This window comes from Vicugna pacos, chromosome 27, assembly GCF_048564905.1.
Source record: "Vicugna pacos chromosome 27, VicPac4, whole genome shotgun sequence".
Classification (NCBI taxonomy): Eukaryota; Metazoa; Chordata; class Mammalia; order Artiodactyla; family Camelidae; genus Vicugna; species Vicugna pacos.
Genome location: NC_133013.1, coordinates 23,184,320 through 23,203,231, shown reverse-complemented (window position 1 = coordinate 23,203,231; position 18,912 = coordinate 23,184,320). Strand labels below are relative to the sequence as shown.

Here is an 18,912-nt window from a genome sequence, read left to right as displayed (position 1 = left end):
AAACTTCATTCCGTTTTATCAGCCAATATGAGGCAAACTGGCACTCAGCACTGTTCACTGGAGCCTGAGAAAATTTTTAAAAAACCAAAACCATGTCTTTCATACCAGCTCAATTTTAATTTTAAAGTGACAAATGTACAGGTGGAATAAATTTTAAGCAACACCCTCCAAATCCCATTTACATGACAAGGAGCTGAATGTAATTCTGTCCCATCAACTAGACAGTAATTTTCTAGCAATTTATTAGTCACAGCACAGAAACAACACCCCGGAGTTGTGGTCCGCTTGTAAATTGATTTTCATATAGTCTTAGTTGGAAGAATAGCTTTCATGTCTTTCCTGACCAATAGACAGAGCTCTTTCTATACCTAGTTTGAGCACGTTATGCGCTCTCACTAGCCAGCAGTGTTATGCTGGAGCCTGGTCCATCCGCCGGACCTGCATGCCATGGGTCTGATCTGCCTTTGGCCCTCCCAGGGAGGTCCCTGGTCTAAGTCAAGCTCTCAGGTACTGTAGAACCAAGTAAGGGTGGCTCTGAAAAGTGGCCAGCAGCTTAGAAGGGAGCTGTTTTTCTTCATGGCTAGTCTGGGGAGGAAAGGAGTAGTAATAGCTAAAGGTTGAGGTAACCCTAAATTTAAATTGTAATCTTCCTGCCAGGAGTAAATTAATGCCTAACCCCCTCCAAACAAGCTGTCATTTACAGTGGCAGTCCCTACAGCCTGCAGCCCACAGTGGCACTCGATCAGTGCAGTTCCCACTAAAACGTTACCCTTGGACAGGAAGCCCTTTGTGATATGGCTGTGCAAGAAGAGGGGCAGTCCTTTGGGAGGGAGCTGAGTCTGGGAGAATGAGGTGCAAAACACTGAGACCTTCTCTGCCTTTCCAGACCCTCAAGTCATCCAGGATCACGGGTCAGACAGGGAAGCTGGCTGTGCCACGAGGCCAAACCACCAGTGTTCTCCCATGGCTTCTGCTGCTGCACTGAGGCTGCTGGGGACATGGATGGTCTCGTTTTCTTTACAAGTAAGCACTTTGGTGGGAGAATACTGCAAAGGCTGTCAACAAAATAAAACCACAAAGAACACGGTGCGGGGGTCACAGGCAAACAGTTTTATCGGCGTTTTGTTTAAAACACTGGCTAGTCCTCACCACAAGGCTTGGAAGGTGCGGGAAGCTTCCAAGAGAGTTGATCAGACACACACAACCCGTTCCAAGCACTCACAGAACAGTAGGAATCAAGTTGGCCCTGCAGCCCACTCAGCATGAACCAGGCACTGCAGCCAAGGCCAATACACAGATGTGCTTTTATTCTGGAGGAGAGTCATCTAGGATCTAGATTCAGAAAGGTCACATTAGCAGCCCTGAGATCATGCCCTCAGTAACTCCCGCGGGAGGGAGGAGGGAGGGAAGAGAGACTGCAGAGCTGGAGGCGGCCAGGTCGCCCACCTCGGGCCTGGAGGCTCGCGATGGGCTGAGTGCTCTTGCCTGGGCTGTGCTTTATTGGTGCAACTGAGTTATGGCAAAGCCACTAGAAGCACAAAGTGTCAGTGCGGTTACTGGCATCTCAAAAGTATCCTGAAAATGTAAATAAACAGATTCCATATGCAGACTAGAGGTGATTTACACTTAAAACATTTAAATATAAATTAAGCTATAACTTAAGTTACAACCAAAAGAAAAACCAAAAAGACACTCAGCAATTGAGAATGCTGAACACATACACAGGACACCCCAAACACGAGGCCATTAAAGCGATGCCATTTTCATTGTGCCAACTTTACATTCATCACGTGCTAGTCCGGCCGGGCCACGCCGCGCCGGCCGCATCACGCCGTCTGGCACTGCACGCCGGCCCGGGGCCCGTCATCGTCCTCCTCGTAGGCCTCCCTGTGCTGGCGCCAGTTCTGCTCACTGGGATTAAACTCCTTCAGCTCCACCTGATCCATGTCATCTGCAATCCTGACTTTCTGTCGAGGAGGGAGAAGAGCTTCCAGCTGAGGAAGCTTGTCTTGAGAAAGCCAGTGTTTTTCAGGAAAAATAACCTGTAAAGAGTGAGGTGGAAAGAGCAGTTGTTTCTTCTCTTCCCAATTACGGCATTTAATAACATGTCCCGTGAGAATAAAACACATGCACTTACTAAAAACTGTATGATCAGAGTCCCCTTCTCCAGGGGCGCCTTGTAGATTGGCATTCCTTCATTCCGCACACATTTCAGGTCCCCGTGCTTTATCACCTCACCTGCCGCAAGAAAGTATTACTTATGAAACAGGAAGACGGAGGGCAGCCTGGAGAGGTCTCTCCCTGCTGGGAGAGGCTGGGGCAGAGGCTAGCACTCCCAGGGCGGCAGGCAAAGGCATGGGTCACGGAGCATCTGACTGGAAAAGGCTGGTCCCAGTCAGAATGATCTCTGTCAGAGGAACTGTCTGGGTGAAGGGGGTCGGGGTGAGGGGAGTGGAACCCTCTGGCCGCGTGCTGGGCTCTGGCAGGATGGTGTCGTCCAGGAGGAGCGTGCAGGAGCCTCCATCATAAGGTAGGTTGGTTTAAAAAAGTGAGCTAGGAATCCACACTCAGTCTGGGTAAGCAGGGCTACCACCTGTCAGCCTGCCTCTCCAGGTCATTACAAACATCGTCTCATGAGTGGGAGAGTCTGCCCCTCACAGACTCAAGCGGACCTTGGAGCAGGAATGGGCCTCAGAGGAGTCCAGCCAGACCCCACCTGGCAGGACAGCCGGCCTTCTGGCTGGGGGGCCTACAGGCCGCTCTGGCCCCGGGCAGCCCCCTCACCGCGCCGGTGGGCCGGAGCTGGTCTGGCCTGCACTCACTGGGTCTTACGTCTGCTTTTTCAAAAGGCATCGTGGGAGTTTAGCTCTTGGTTCTCCCCCAAATCTAAAATATTATTTCCTTCCAAACATGAAAAGGAAAGAGGCAAAAGGGTCTCTTTAAAAAGTATGTTCTTCAGCTCGGTAATGTAAATGGACAAAGAAGAAACAAATGTTCAGGAAAAATGTGGGAGAGAGCAAGCGAACACTTACTCACCATCCCACTCCCCCTGGTGACCTCTCACGAGGAAATCTTTCCAAGTATCACAGGAGTTTCTAAAGTGCAGCGCGTGGAGGGCTCTCTCCTCGGGGCGTGCAGGGCGGTGACTCACACGTGGCCCTCGGGGCTACCGACTGCGGGCGGGGCCCTTAGCTAAATGGCCCGGGTGGCTGGGCTTCTTCCTTGTTTTGTTTTTAACAGTTTTTCTGTCTCTCTGTTCCTATCAGGTGTCACTTCTTGCTCTCAGCACAACGCCTCGTGCTTCTGCTTCTAGCTCACTAGGGGCTGGGAAACTGTGAGAGCACGTGTAAGAGAAGGGAGAAGACAGTGAGCCGGCTCCTCTGTGAGGGCTCACACCCTGGGGCAGCTCCTAAGGGACATTTTTCTTTAATCTCCAGATTCTCAGCCATGCTTAAGACAGCCTAGGGGCCTCTGGCGAGAAAGGCACCTCAACGGTGGACGAGAACAGGAAGAGAGAAGAGGAAATGAAGGAAGGAGAAATTAGCCAAAACAAGAAAAGAAAAAGAGGTGAAAGAACAGGAGAGGACACAAGAAAGGATAAATGAGCAAAAAGCAGAAGGTTTTCTGGACACCCTGCCCGTCCGCATAACTAAGCAAGGAAATGGGTTTCTTGGGGTTGACCACTTCCTTCCCTCTGGGGCTCACTTCCTCCCTCTTGTCCTTGGTGCCCAGGTTCCCTGTGGCTGGGGTCCAATCCCATGGCAGGGGCCCACACCGACCCAAGACCTCAAATCACCCATCCTCGGCCAAGGACAAGCCAAAGAAGTTACACACAGGTGCTGCCCAGCTCCTCCTCCCAGAAGGGCTGGAATCAGGCCTGGCACAATGTTAGGGGGTCCTGGACATGGTACCCGGGGTGCTGGAAACACGCCCACCCACAGCCTGTGGCCTAGGGCTTTGAGTGAACTGTGATCCTCAAGCTCTCCTGTTCAGATGAGGGGAGGAATTGGGCACCCTGGGAGGCTTGCAGAATGGAATCTAAAGGAAGGTACTGTATTTAAATTTTTCATGCAATTTTTCATTATACTGCAGTGCTTTCCCCAATCCTTAAGTATATGTGTATATCAACACAACACAAATGAAAAACCAAACAGGGTAAGTAAGATGTTAACAACAGGCAAATCATTTATGGGTGATCCCTGTACTATTTTATTTTTACAACTTTTTGTTACTTTGAAATTGTTTCCAAATAAAAAGTAAAAAAAACCAGTAAAACAAAAAACCTCTCATCAGGACTTAGATATATAATTCCATTTCACATTATACCCAGAAAAGGAGGAAACAGAAAGCTGAAGAGGAAAATGGCAGAGAAGGAGAACAAGGCCAGAAAGGGGAAGAAAGAAATGGGCACAGAGGCAGGGAAGCCTTGGAAAGTGGTCGGGGAGGCAAGGTGGCTCACTCCACTGGACTTCGGAGTCTTAATTACCACCTGCTACAGCTTATGGGCTGGTTACCTCCCACTCTCGTCCTGAACCCACCCTTCTAGCCTTGAACTTCAGATGCCCACAGAAAAAGTTACTCCCTGACCATGTGGCCAGTGAGGGGCCTAGAGCAGCACTACTCATGGCCAGTGATGGGGTCAAGGGTGACTCGGTGGCTCAGCCACCACCACAGCTGTCTGGACGTTCTTTGACTTGGACAACTGACCTGAAGTGCTGCTTTTCAGAGGCAGCTTCAAGTTGAGGGCCCCAGCCTGGCCTCTTCCCTTCTCCCATCTGCCTGCCCTTCCTGCAGCCCCTTCCAGGCAGGTGCTCGGGGGCCCACGTGGACTCTTTAACTGCAGTGAACACTAGCTGAGCTGGGAGACTGGCTTCTAGACATGTGTTGGCAGGCTGAGCTCTCAGGCCTTTGAGAACCTTCTGGTCCAGAGGCAGCTCCCTCCAGCTCCTGTGGGCGTGTGCAGACAGGCAGTTCTGTGGAGCCGACCAGGATAAGCTGGCAGGCAATGTCTTTTTTTCAGGAAAATTCTATTTTAAAATGTCTCTCACATGTAATCGACAACCCGGAGGCTAGAGAAACGGAGGAATCAGCACAGGTCACCAATTGATAGACTAACACCACCTATATCAGCTGTGTTTTCTTATCACACAAGAGTTAAGTTTTTAAATGTTAAGTTAAATTGGCAGGTTCCACATTTGCCATCACAGAAAGAGAAATACTTATTTGTGTTTTAAATAAAACTGGTTTTTTCCCAAAGTCTTGGGGAAAAAAATTGGCAGTTTCCAGTTAGAATTTTAGACCTCGGAGATTCCTATTTGAGGCTCCTTCCCCAACTCTGCATTTTTCTGTCTAGAAGACTATAAAAGAAATTCACAAAATTCTCAGGAGTCTTTAGTGGTGACTTTAAATGTAGAGAAAATCAAGTCACACTAACTTGTGCGACAGAAGTCAACCCTGAACGTGAAACCAGGCTGAGTTGCCAGGATTATTATGCCAGACACACAGAACAACTACAACTAAACACATATTTGAAACATTACCTGATTTGGATGTAATAACAAGAACTCGATCATCCAGTGTTTTTATCGTCTTCTTGAAGCCACAAAGGGCTTCAGAAAGCTGAATTTTCATTTTCATGATCAAGTCATGGCCTCGTCTCTGAAAGACACTATGATCCTTCTGATCAAGCACAATTATGACATCACCAGGCTCCAGCTCAGGCTCCTGATCTCCTTCTCCATGAAATAGTATCTTTTGCCCATCCTTCATACCTATGAAACATCATCCCTTTCTGATTAGCCATTCCTGTTAAAAACCAGACTTTCAACAAAGCTTCTGAAGGCACACAGAGCCCCCTGGGGTTCTTATTCATCAAACCTCCCAACCTGGTGCAGGCATGGGGCTGGGATTACCACTGAGAAAGAGGCCTCACTGCCCTCTTGCATATTGAGGGTCTTCAACCAAGCAGGCAGCAGAAGAGTGGGAAACGAGGCCGTCACAAGTCCACCGCACACTCCCTGCCCACCCAGGCTCTGCAATGCCACAGCCCACACTGTGCTCCGGGCACAAGGCCACCACCCACTTGTCAACGCACACGCAGTGCACGGCTCTGGGGGCCTCCTAACAAGTCGCTGTGTTCACACAGGCACACGGTTAAGGCATGTTCGTTTTAACAAGAAGTCCAACCCCTGTGTTGATTTCAGTGTTGAATGATGTACTTTGGTGTCACCTTTCATTTAAATACATTTGCTCGATTAGGAAGCCACAGAATAATCAGGGGGAACAACAAAGAGGGGAAAAGACCTTAAAATGACGACCCCAGGCAAAATGAATAGCAGGGGTAAGATGCTGGATTTGGGAGACTCTGATGCAAGAGGTGGGGAACATATGGAGAAGCAGGACATGCAGCTACAAAGACTTACATAAGCTCAAAAGTCATTAGCAAGAACACTCCAAATGATTCTAAAGGAATGGTCTGAGAATGGCAAGAGAGGGCAATTAACCAAAACCATGTTCAAGTGACTTCCACAGCATAGGAAAACCTTAAAAAGAAGTGGTTTCTGATCGCATGGAAGCAGACCTCAGCAAGAAAACTTTGGCAGGTAACACAGGATGGAAACAAAGCCAGGGAGGGTCAAGGGAAGATGCCTTGGAAATCGGAGGAATTGACAGCACACTCCAATGGTGCTCAGCTACCCCCCATACTCTCTCATTTCCCTGCTACCTAACCCGTGTGTCCCAGGGTCAGCACCCGCGAAGCATTTCCACCAGCCTGGGGTGCCAGTTCTGCGCAGCCTCACCTTTCTCCACGTGCACCTCGATAATCTTCTTCTCTCGGATGACCTTAGCGCCACTGCAGTTTTCGCAGCGGTCCTTGGGGTTGATGCGCTCGCCCTGGCCCTTGCACTCGATGCACACGGTCTGGATCTGCTGCACCATGCCTGGCCCGATCTGCTGGATGTGGATCTGCATCCCCCGCCCCTTGCACAGCGGGCACTTCTCCACGGAGCCTTTCTTCCCACCAACACCTGCGGGGAGACAGGAATGAGGCTGTGCTCTCCCCTTAGAAGCAGCTCTGCTGGGTGCCACCGCAGAAGGGTAATGATCCATGAAACTGGACACTGCAGTTTGAATTCTATTTACAATCATGAAAAGACACGTGGAAGAGTCTGGATGATTCCAGCCAAGCAGACACCATCTAGATGTTAACATGTGATCGCAAACATCTGTGGTTTTGGCTGTGCCAAGACAAATTCATCGCTTAAGCTTCACCAACTGTGTTTTCTTCTATCCCAGGATGAAAAAACACCCATGCCTCCACATGACAGTGGAGACCGGAGAACACAGCTCTGTCCATGGGGTGGCTACCCAGCTCAGCCACCTCTCTGTGGGACAATGTGGGACAAAGTCATCAGATCTGACTTTTCTTGAAAATTCAGATTTTAAAAAATTATGTTAATTACATTTACATTTAAGTCAGGGATCAGTAAACCATGGCCAGCTAGCTGGTTTGTCAATAAAACTTTATTGGAAGACAGGAACATCATCTATTTATTTACTATCTACTGCTGCTTGAACAGTTACAACAGAGACTGCATTTTTATATTTTTCAAATAATTGTCAACATATTAAATAAATGTGCAGTCCAAATAAAAAATGTACAGGGCCAAATAAAACAGATTTGGCCCTCAGGCCACCTGTGTGCAATATCTGTTAGACATTTGAAGATAAATGATTCTTCTCTGAATTGTACATCAGTAAGAACTGTTTTCAGATCTAAGGCATCAGAATTATGAGATTCATTCAAAAATTAATTCTTACCTTCACATTTCTCACAAATTACATTTTTCTGGAGAGCCAATTTCTTTGTGACTCCATTATATAAATCTTCAAGAGTTACAGACAACTGATGTACAACATTCTTGCCTTGCCAAAGGAAAGAAAAAATAATTAATACTGTATTACGTATACTACTGTATTAAATACCACCCTTATGACACTCATTTGTATGAAGTCTCAAAACTGCACGTGTGTCATTCATTCCTTTCCCTGCAGGAAGCAATGCCGCTGTTACACCTGGCCCATCCTTCTGGCCCTCTGCCAATATGAGAACTAATACCCTTTCTAGCTATGAGCTAATTACTCAATCATGTATAGATGGCAACAAAAAGACTTTCCAACTTTATTTTCTAAGAACAAATCTGAGGACAGGAAGATGAGTGAAGAAACCTAAGGCAACGTTAACCAATGAAATTGGTTTCATTCAGGTTCTCCCCATGAAAGGAGCCTTTACGAATGATGCATGAAGCCAGTCTCTGGACCTTTCACTGGAACTCTTCCTTGAACATGCCCTTTACTTTTTGAGCCCTCCCGTGACTAGTGGCCCAGTGGGAACTCTCTGATCTGCGGAAGTAGTATCTGTACGTCCAGGATGGTGGGCCTTTCATCTTCGGGATGGGGGAATCTGTCTCCTGTGGCACCATGCCAGCCTGTCAAGACCCACAGCATCAGGTCCTTCTCTGCTGCCCATAGGGCTCTTGAGGTCACTGAGACGAGCTGTCCTTGTCTACTGGCTGTTAACTTTGAGAGATGACTTAATTAAGGGCATGAAGCTGTTCATCTCAAGACAGTGAGAGAGCTGGGCAAGATCATATCCACACAATTATACGAGCAGGCAACACAGCCAGACAACAGGGTAAGGATTTTTCCCTAATAAACACTTTGTGATTTTCAGCACACTGTATTCACAGAATTGACAGCCAAGCTTTTCAAAGCTCAAAGTCAATTATAATGTGAGAACAAGTATAGCTGTATTTATCTAGGCACCTCTTGTTGACCCAAATTGCCCTTCCTAAAGCCCAATGTAGAGCTTCTTTCTTTTGACTTCATCCAGGACTGTAATAAGCTTGATTATCTGACTGGTTTTGAGGTCCAAAGCAGAGTATCAACTGTAAACTGGACAGGGGAAGGGGGCTGGCTATTAAAGGCCACTGGTAACAGTGAGAGGTGCCAGCCCATAGCCTGGCAGGAGGTAAGAGGTAGACAAATTAGGAAGAGCAAAGCCTAAAACTCAAAACAGGCTGGGGGCCATTCCACCAAGAGCTAGCGCCTCATTCACCTCCGAGGATGAAGCTGTTAGTCCTAATGCATTCTGAAGAGGGAGGCAAGGCAGTTTTTTTTACAAAGATATTCAAACATAAAAGGGTAAATTTTGTTACCTAGAACATCTCCTGAGCAGACTGAGAAAAGGAGGCCACGCCGCCCACGGTAGAGCCCGCAGGCCCCGGCCCCGGTCAGGAGGCCCGGGGAGGAGGGTGTGCACCAGGGGAGAAACACTCCCTGCAGAGGCATCACTAATAACCACAGGAGGGGCCATTTGTGTCCCTTAGGACACGCAGGAACCTGACCCCAACAGCAGTGAGAAAGAGGGCAAGGTGAACCTGAACTTCCTCTTCTCTTCTCAACCATTTGCTCCTTTATATGTGGTATTTAGAGGGTGTCAACTGCTAAATGCACTAAGAGATCCCAGGTAGCCTGGATACTAGACAAGGGGTAACCTGCTTAAAGCTAATGACCCCCACACGTGACAACTGTACCCTTTTAAGGCATGATCCATCCTGACTCCATTAGCATGTACAATTTGCAAACTGTAAAATTTGCTTAATGTCTCTATAAGAATTTACCTCTTCTCTCTCTAGCCATCCGTCCTCCGCCACCAAAGAACATGTCAAAGATGTCCATGGGGGACGAGAAGCTGGGGCTGCCTGAGCCTCCTTCCTTTATCGCCTGTTCGCCGCCCTGGTCATAGATGTCCCTTTTCTTTGGATCTGAAAGCACTTCATATGCCTGGGATATGAGCTTAAACTTTAAAAGAAAAAAAGATTAAAGAGAGAGAGGGAAAGAAGGCTTGAATTGTTTATGAAGCAAACCCTCCATATGAATGTAAGGACAGAGGTATTCTGCTCCCAACCCTCCAAGCTAGCGGGTCTCTGTTATCTGGAACCTGATTTTTCCACTTACTCCCCTTGTAGAGTGGGAAACACAGGGCAAACATTATTAAGGGATGAGAGGCAGGGTCACAGGAGGGCACAGGGAGAGAGAGCAGTAGGCAGGAACGTTTCTCCCTACTCAGGCTGCACACGACAGGGAGAAGTGGAGAGTAGCTGGGATGCAGGGAGACCAGGCCAGGGTTTAACCTACAACTGGGTAAGTCCCAGGACTCCCGGGCGCTACTGTCGGCCTTCCAGCTTACGCGGGCTACTTTCCTAGTTGACTGGCATGAAATTCAACTACAGACATCCTGTGAGCACCCATCAGCACGCGGGCTGCGGACGCTGTGCATACACCCGCCCTAATCTCCCCCCAATCTCCCTCCAAAGCCCTGCCCCTCCCAGAGTCTCCCCCGTATGTCACTTACAGGTAACGTCAAAACCTCGTTTCCTCTCCCTCACATCCCATCTCTCAACAAACCCTTCTTGAGCTACCCTCAAATGTCTATCTCCAGTACCCTGACAGACAAAATATCCCATGTGTCACACTCCCGCCAAAAATGTAACCCTCCAATCCAATTGTAAGAATCAGAAAACCCCAACTGAAAGACATTCTGAAAACCTGAAAGATAGGAAAACTCAACGCAACATGTGAGCCTGCACTGGATCTTGCACTGGGGAAAAAATGGGTACAAAGGACACTGGAACTGAATAAATGTGATTTATTTTTTCCTCAACGTTAAACTTCTTCAATTTGATAGCTGGGCTATGGTTGTCTGCAAGGATGTTGTTTTTCCTAGGAGAAACATTAAGGGCTGAAAGGTTATGATGGATGCAACTTACTCTCTAAAGCTTCAGCAAACAACCGTAATAGTAGAGACAGGGAAAGCGGAAGTGGAGGCGTACTGACAGCTGCGGAAGGTGGGTGAGGGAAAGGCAGGTGTTCGTTGTACCCCTCTGGTATTTTCTGTATGTACACGAGAGGTTTAAAACTAAAATCAAAACACAGTAAAATATCCAAAATCCGTCCCTTCTCATCACCACCACCACGCCTGCCCTGGCGGAGGCCACCATCTTTTGCCTCAATTATTGCAGTCACCTCCTCGATGGTCTCCCATCTTCCTCCGCCAGCTTTCAGTCTGTTCACACAGCAGCCAGAACGAGCCTTCTAATTGTGTCAGTCCTCTGCCCCAAGCCCTCCGAGGGGGCTCATTTCACATGGAGTAAAAAGTCAGGCCTTACTCGGATCTACAAGCGCAGCCTGACACCTCTGCCCCCTCCCCCTGCACTCCTGCTCCGGCTGCCCCGGCCGCACACCAGGGCGCTCAGTGCCGAGACTGTGAGCCCCACCACAGTGTCTGCTCCCTGAGGACAGCGAGTTAGGTCAGCTTTGTCCTGTTCACCACTGTACCCCCAAACCTAGAACGCTGTCTGGCACGCGGAAGGTACTTGGGAAATGTTTGTTAGATGAATGGCTCTGTTCTGGGAATTCAGAAATGAATCCAAGAGACAGGGTCTTGGCCCACCAGAGCCAGGGCTTAGACTGTGAGACAGCTGTCCATAGGAACAGCCTCTAACGCAGCTGGCTCCAGAAAACATACAGGAGAAACGCACCATGAAGATACAGATATGGAACCTGCCAGAGGCACTAGGTCTTCTCCTGTACTACAGACCCCTTACAGAGATATAATAAGTAACTAAAAAAATAATAAGTTATAGCTAATAAGTAACAGTTAAGAAGTGACTGGGTAATTTTAAAAACTGCCTTAGAGACATCAGAATGAGAATCAAGGCAGCTACATCTTTTGATATGTTAATTCTCACACAATTTCTCCAAAGAAGTAGGCATCATTCATCCTTTCTGCAGCAGCAGAATTGAGGTGTAGGAATTGGGTGCCTAGTACAGAAGATCAGAAAGCAGCTGGGCCAGGCTGCCCGAGAGTTTCTGGGCCCATGTGTACCAGGTAAATATGCGTCATAAGAATGTCCACTAGAAACACTCACCAAAAATTCTGAATACTAGAAAGTCACTTGGACTTAACAGAATGGATGATTAATCTCAGAAGGACAAGGAATGCCCTGTCACTTGGAGCATTCAATCACAGGCCAGATCTCACATGAGAGCGGGGCTCCCACTACCCCTGGGGTCCCAGCACTTCAGAGTCTAACTCAGCTCCCTGCCTGAGCCCGGTCCCACAGCTGGAGATTGTATTCTGACCAGTTCACCTTTCAGACTGTAATCCTGTGTCACAGGACCTTCGTGAGACTAGCATGCAGCTGGGAAAAATGGCTTTGGAGACCGTACAGCATCTTGGAAAAGTATTTGTGATGAAATATTAAGTGATGAGGAAATAAAAAAAACCTCTATACCAGGATGACCATCTACAAACACCTTTTCTACAGGAAAAGCCTGGAAAGAAGCACAGGACACCAGTTAGGGTGATGAGTACTTGAGGGGTTTTCCTCAATATTCTGAAATTTTCCTCACTGTTATGCTCTCTTTCATAATTTTTTACCTTGAAAATCTATTATTCAAACTAAAAGTTAGAGTGAAATTGGCCAAAAGATCAAACTCATCTTAAAAGCCGAACGCAGTTAATAACCAAGAATATATCCCCATCACTGACCCTGAAAAGGACTGGGCTTACTGACCCGCTGCTCACGTGTCTCTCAGAAAACTACGCAGAAAAGGAGAGACTCTGCACAGAGCACCTGGTGACAAACACAGGCTGCCCAATGCTTAGCAACACGGGACAACAGGACACAAAACAAAGACCAACACCCCAGCAGCCTTCTCAGTTGTCCCGGAGCAAGGAGGAACGGACCGGCTTAGTCTATTTTTGAAGAGACATTAATACAGTTGACAAATTTAAAAGAAAAAAAGTTAAAAAGTTCCACCTTTATGACAGATACAGTGGACGAGAACTATACACAAACTTGTGCAAAAAAGAACAGACCCACACAGTGTGCCCAGCACATAAGCAGGACCAGAAAGGAGGCATCTGGTAAATGAATGAATGAATACACGAGTCCTCTCTAGGGAGCTTAATAGCAGAGTTTCTATAAATTGTGTCCCCTGTCTCTTCAACCCCCTTCACTTCTGGGGAATGTGGATAGCAAACAAGGAACCATAATTAGAGCAGGATGAGGACTGGGCCAGGGGTTCAGCATACGGTCAGAAGCAGTCTCCTGGAAGGAGTTTTAGTAGAGAACTGAATTAAAGACTTTTATCCCCTTTGTGGGAAGTGAGGAGGGGATAGTATCCTTGGCCAGGAGAACATCACAGAACCCCCACCCTCACCCCTAAGCTGGGAGGGACCTGCCAGACTTTATTATCAAGAGCCTCACTTATGTGACAATAATTCAGTAACTGGCTATAAATAAATATTAGTTTAAAACCAACCAACCCTGCTCAGACAGGTATATGAAGGGCAACACCTACAGAAATGTGGTACAGGTCAAGTCCAGTTTTAAAAAAAGCTTCAGAACACCAAGAGCAGACTCACTCCAACTGTAGGCTCACAGCCATGACTTCCTCTTGGAGAGTGCTATGAGATCTGACCTGAAACCAGGGTCAGGAGGCTTTCCCACACGCACCCCTGAAACGTGAGATTAGCAGCCTGGGTGCACTCTCCTTAAAGGAGGTTCTAAGAAACAGCCGACAATGAATTTAGGGAGCACATCTATGAATCACCAACAGCACGTAGAAAGCCAGTGACTTCAAAAGCTACAGTAAGCTACCTAAATATAGATGAGAAAGAACACAAGTAACAGACAAATGGTCTTACAGGAAAGCATTTTAAACTTGTGACAACCACACTCCGCACATGTGGCTAAATATAAATATTCTATCACTGTTGCCACCCAGCCAATCTTCCTTAGGCAGCTTCCTCCAGCCCAGAATAGCTAACACAGACAGGTATTTTAATACTAGCTTTGTTTCCAAGGGTCTCAATGCTAGATGGGTGATCTGTGGCTTCAAAAGTGGCCGGGGTGTCACTGCTGTCGGCTACTACAAAAGCGCCAGCTCATCCAGGACATGTGAAGTTGTATAAGGAAACGGCAAGAAGAGAAAGGAGTGAGCAGGCCAACACGCTTTCCCAAGGATCAGTGCCCGATCTTCCTAGTCACCTCCTCAGGTGGGTAATGAGCTTCCTTCAGCATAAGAAGCAGGCTGACTCTATTCCTATGAACAGGATGAAAAAAATTTAATTTAGGTCTCTATTATGCAGAGCATTTTTCAGTCCAATATTGGAACAAGTGAGGGTCATTTGCCACAGAAAACCTGGAATGTTCGTATAAAATGATGTGTCAGGTTAAAGATCTCCGTGTCCCTGTTAAAAAAAAAAAGTGACTATTCAATATCTGACAACCTATATGAGGCAGGAAATAGGTACACGGGATAAATCCAGTCAGCCATTCTCAAGAGGGACTCAGAGTTTTTCCAAGGTACCAGCTCAGATGAAAGAAACTCATCTCTAGGGTTTATCTATCAACAGGGAATAGGAACACACACACACAAAAAAATTCATTCTCGCTCAATCCCAGCAAGCACACAACTTCTGGTCGCGCGTGCCTCGGTTTCCCGGTTTGCTGGCTGCCTCTCCTACAGGAATGCCCGCAAACCCTGTGAGAACTGGGCCCCCACGTTTCAGTCCCACCCCTCCCTGACGTTCCGAGGGGCCCCATCAACACTTGTGGAGCGAACGGAGGAATGAATGGGCCGCGCGGGGGCTCACGAGGGGTCCCGGGGCCTCGGGTCCCCGCACCAGCCCCGACCCCACACCGGGCGAGGCTGGGGCTCGGCGAAGCGCCCCCCACCTGGCCGGGCCGCGGCCGCTCGGCCTCGGGCCACCCTCGGCCGCCGCCCGGCCCTGCGGCGGGGTGCGCGGCGCCTGGCGACCGCCTCACCAACAGACGCGGCTCGGGTTCCCCGCCGCCTTCAATAATTCACAGCCCCCGAGCTCCCGGCTGAATAATTGACGGCGGGCCCCGCGCGAGCCCGGCCCGCGCCGCCCCGAGCCCGGCCCGCACCTTCTCGCCCTCATCCGGGTTCTTGTCCGGGTGGTACTTGAGCGCCAGCTTCCGATAGGCCTTCTTGATCTCCTCCGGGGAGGCGCTGGGCTTCACCCCCAGGATGTCATAGTACTGGGTCTCCTTCACCATCTTGTCTCTGCGGGGCGGGGCGGGCAGGACGGTCAGCGCGCCCCGGACGCCCCCGCCGGGCCCCTGGCCCGAGCCCCCGCCGCCCGGCCGCGCGTCACGGTCACGGCCGCCGCCGCTGCCGCCGCCGCCGCCGCGCCCGGGACGCCCTCCCTCCTTCCCGCGCCGGGCCGCCCTCCGCGCCCGACACCGCCGCACTCGAGCCGCCGGCTCCTCCGCGGCGGGTTTTATTCGGCGCCGGCGGAAGGTTCCGCAAGGAGACAGTGACGCCACAAAGGCCCAGAACCTTCGCGGAGGTTCCGGCGGCGCTTGGGGCTGGTGGGCTGGGGCGCAGCGGCGAGTTCGCGGCCCGGACCCCGACGCCCCGGCCCCGCGCGACCCCACCCGCCTAGTTCCCAGCTCACCCAGTCTCGGCCGCCTGCTCCTCCGGCCGCGCGTCCGACTCCCCAGAGCTCCAGTTCTGACTGCCGCCCCGGGCCATGTTGGGGGGCTTGGAAGACGGCTTCGACGCGGAGGGCGCCTTCCGACGACCGTCCCGCCGCCCCGGGGCCGTCCCCTTTCCCTTCCGTGGGTCCGTGGGTCCGGCTGGCTCGAGGATCGGGTGGCCTGGAGGGCAGCGTCGGCGGGAACTCTGCCCCGAGGGGTTGGACTGGGAGGGCTGCGCCCCGCGGTCCCCACCCGGCGTCTCCCGGGGGGTGTGGCCCTCCTCTGTTTCGTCATGGCCGGGATGCCCCTTGGGGCCTGTCTCAGATAGTTGCATTTTTGAGGGGTTAGGAGTGGGTAGGGGCTCTCTACCATGGTGGGATCGCATTTCCCGAGGCCCCGCAGCTGCCGGCGCCCCCCGGGGCATCTTCAAGGCGGAGATGAGCTTAAGCCCTTCCAGATATGTACAGTGGTGCTCTGCTGACCCCAGCTGTGGATGGTGGTCTCTCTACTGCCCACAACTGGGAACCCTTGAAGTCCCCCGGGTGTAAGCAGTGACGTCCCCCAGATGTGGGCAGTGACGCCGGTTAGATATGAGCAGCAACATCCCCCAGGTCTCCCTAGGGTGGTCAGTGCTCTCTCCCCTCCGAACCACCGAGGTTGGACCAGGCTCCTGGGCGCAGTGGGGGTGATGTGGAGAGTGGTTCTAGAGACTGCCCCAGGACCCTCACTGCCTGGGAGGGTACAGTAACAGGTCCCTGACTGCCCTCAGCGGTGCCCAGCTGTAGCCAGCCTCAGTATCATACCACTGCAGTAACACCAGTGTGGGGAGCAGCACTTTCAGAGAACTGCAGGCCATCTGCTCCAGCCCAGCCTTGGCTTCTGCCCGGGGAACGCTGTCCGGGAGAAGAGGCCACTCCTCACCTCTCTGGATCTCTTGGCCTCGTTTTGGGTCCTGCGGCTCAGGCAAGTACCACCTCCTCCTCCCTGCGGTCAGTGGGAGTGAGAAACTTTGAACTTCCAAGAGAAATTAAGCTGCTCATTTCTGTTCTTGGAGACTTTGCTTTTTTCCTCTCAATTAGATGCCCGTAGAGCAGAGAACTCAGAGCTGAAAGTCACCAAGCTTGATTCCATACCCAGATTTTACTAACGATGTGAGTCTTAGCCTCTCTGAGCTTGTTTCCTCATCAGCAGGGCATGGTCATTGCCGCCTGTCTGCCTTGATCAAGAAGGACTCTTGCAGGGATCAAATGGGATGAGCCCTGTGAAGGCGTCTAGCACAGTGGATCTCAAACTTGGCTGTTCGTAGGAATCACCTGGGGCTTCTAAAAATCCCTGTGTCCAGGCTGCACTGCAGACTGATTACATCAGAAGTTCTGGGGCTGGTACCCAAGCACCAATATATTTAAAGCTCCCCAGGTTATTCCAGTGTACAGCCAGAGCAGAAAACCACTGCCTTGCACCACACATTTATCCAGATGCAATTCTCTGGACCAGTGATGCTGGCAAGATGGGCACTTATGCATGATTAGAGCCTAGGTGCATGGAATGGGGCTGTGAACTCTGGAATCCATGAGACCTAGGTTCTAGTTGCTACTTCTGGCTGCCTGACCTTGGGCAGGTGATTGAACCTCTCTGAGCCTTAGATTCCTCAACCTTTTTATGGGGATTGTCTTAATAGCATCAACCTCATAGCCTGGTGAAGCACCTAGCACGTAGTCTCAACACACATTGATGCAATTTTTTTTTTTTTTTTTTTACTTTTGTCTGAGCTAAAGAAGCTGACAAAGATTCTCTCCTTTATGAAACTCTAGCCAGGCTCCTCTGATCCCTAGGCCTCACCCTTGGCCTGTAAAGACTTGAACAACCACTAACAGTTTCTAACAGCTCAAGGCTGCCTCCCTAAGATGACTCCAACCCCCCCACCCTTAAAGTGCCTGCCTGAGAAGACTCAAGGATGCCAAAAATGTTAATTGTTTGTTCCAGCCTACACCGGAGGGCAGGGCCTCTGTCTCCCAGTCTCCGTGTGAAAGTAGAATCCTAACTTCGATGCTACTGGCTAGCAGACAGCACTGGCCTAAATGCATTTACACTGGACCCTTTGTAATTTTTCCTCCCCTGACTCTACTGAGCTGCCACTTGTCCCTCTCCCTTCTCCCTCATTTTCGCTTTAAAACACCCAGCTATTTCTGTTCATATTAAAGTTGGGTTCATGCTGGTCTTTTTCCTGTTGCAGTAATTACTGCTGATTCGAATCTGCCTTTACCACTTCAACCAGTGTCCAGGTTTGTTTACCTTTGACAAAGCCTTTGATGTTCTAGGACATTGTTCTCCAAATTACGCATGGGAGGATTTGAGGCTCTACAAAGTACATTTCTTACTTTATCAATTGTGTGTTTATTTTCATGGCTCACTTTTTCTTTATTGCAACTTTTCCAGTCATGGCAAGCGATGTAAAGTTTCCTTTTTATTTAGGTTTTTTTATAAAGTAGATAAATGTGTAAGGTAAGTAATAGTGAGATTAAGTACATGATAGTACAGGGGCACGAGGGTAAAGCAGAAATGGTGGCACTTGGGAAATGAGGGGAATGCTGATCCAGTTCCACCCCCTCACTTGACCCTGAGGAGGCTTCAGATGAAGAGGCAAAACTGAAAGGCATACATTAGGCGTCTCCCCTGACTCCCAGTACCACACTCCTTTTGTGACCCAGGATGGATGGAGAGTCAAAGCAAACCCAGAAACAGCTCTTGCAAAGGCACCTGGGACAGGTTCTCCGCTGGAGTCCACTGAAGTGAGAGACAGCATCTGACTGGAGAAGGTGGTCAGGAAGGACCTACAGGAGGTGAGGACTGCCTGGGGCAGAGGTGGGAGGCAGGGGAGTCCTGCCGAAGGGACAGCAGAATAAAGGCAGAGAGCACAGTGCCGGGATGGGCGAAGGCTCTGAATGGGGAGAGAAGTGGAGACAGTTACAGCAGAGCCCTGGATGCCCCGAGGAGGAGTTTGCTGCCCCTCCGGTGGACCCTGGGAACCACTGAAGGTCTCAGCGCAGGAGCTGCTTTCTAGGAAGAATAACCAGCAGCCGTCCTCTGAGGCTGGGAGAGGGCTGAGCTGGACATGCAGACTGGAGAGCTCCCTCCACAGGGGGGCCAAGGGGTTGACAGGCTGGCCTAGAGAGAGGGTGCAGAGGTGGGGAGAAAGTGCCAAGGAGAAGCCAGGGGGAACAGCTGCCTTTAGGCAGTGGGAGGAGGAAGAACAGCCATCAGAGGCAAGAGGAGAAGCAGGAATATGAAGAGGAGCCGAAAGCAGGAGAGGCCAGAGTGGCAAAGGGAGCGTTCG

General features: G+C 50.0%; 1 protein-coding gene and 1 long non-coding RNA gene across 2 annotated transcripts; one reads left to right on the top strand and one right to left on the bottom strand.

Annotated features, from left to right (window-relative positions):
- Nucleotides 1–1,087: 1,087 nt before the first annotated feature.
- On the bottom strand, nt 1,088–15,812 carry DNAJA4 (DnaJ heat shock protein family (Hsp40) member A4). Its single transcript, XM_072950919.1, has 8 exons — nt 15,557–15,812; nt 15,024–15,162; nt 9,684–9,864; nt 7,822–7,926; nt 6,801–7,028; nt 5,541–5,771; nt 2,138–2,238; nt 1,088–2,042 (listed from the first exon to the last, which is right to left on the bottom strand). Exons 1-8 carry the CDS (start codon nt 15,631–15,633, stop codon nt 1,827–1,829), a joined length of 1,278 nt encoding a protein of 425 aa, XP_072807020.1. The 5' UTR covers nt 15,634–15,812; the 3' UTR covers nt 1,088–1,826.
- LOC140689752 (uncharacterized) lies at nt 15,645–17,795 on the top strand. The gene is made up of 2 exons (XR_012064834.1): nt 15,645–15,723; nt 16,348–17,795. It is a non-coding gene; the product is annotated as an uncharacterized lncRNA (long non-coding RNA).
- Nucleotides 17,796–18,912: the final 1,117 nt, after the last annotated feature.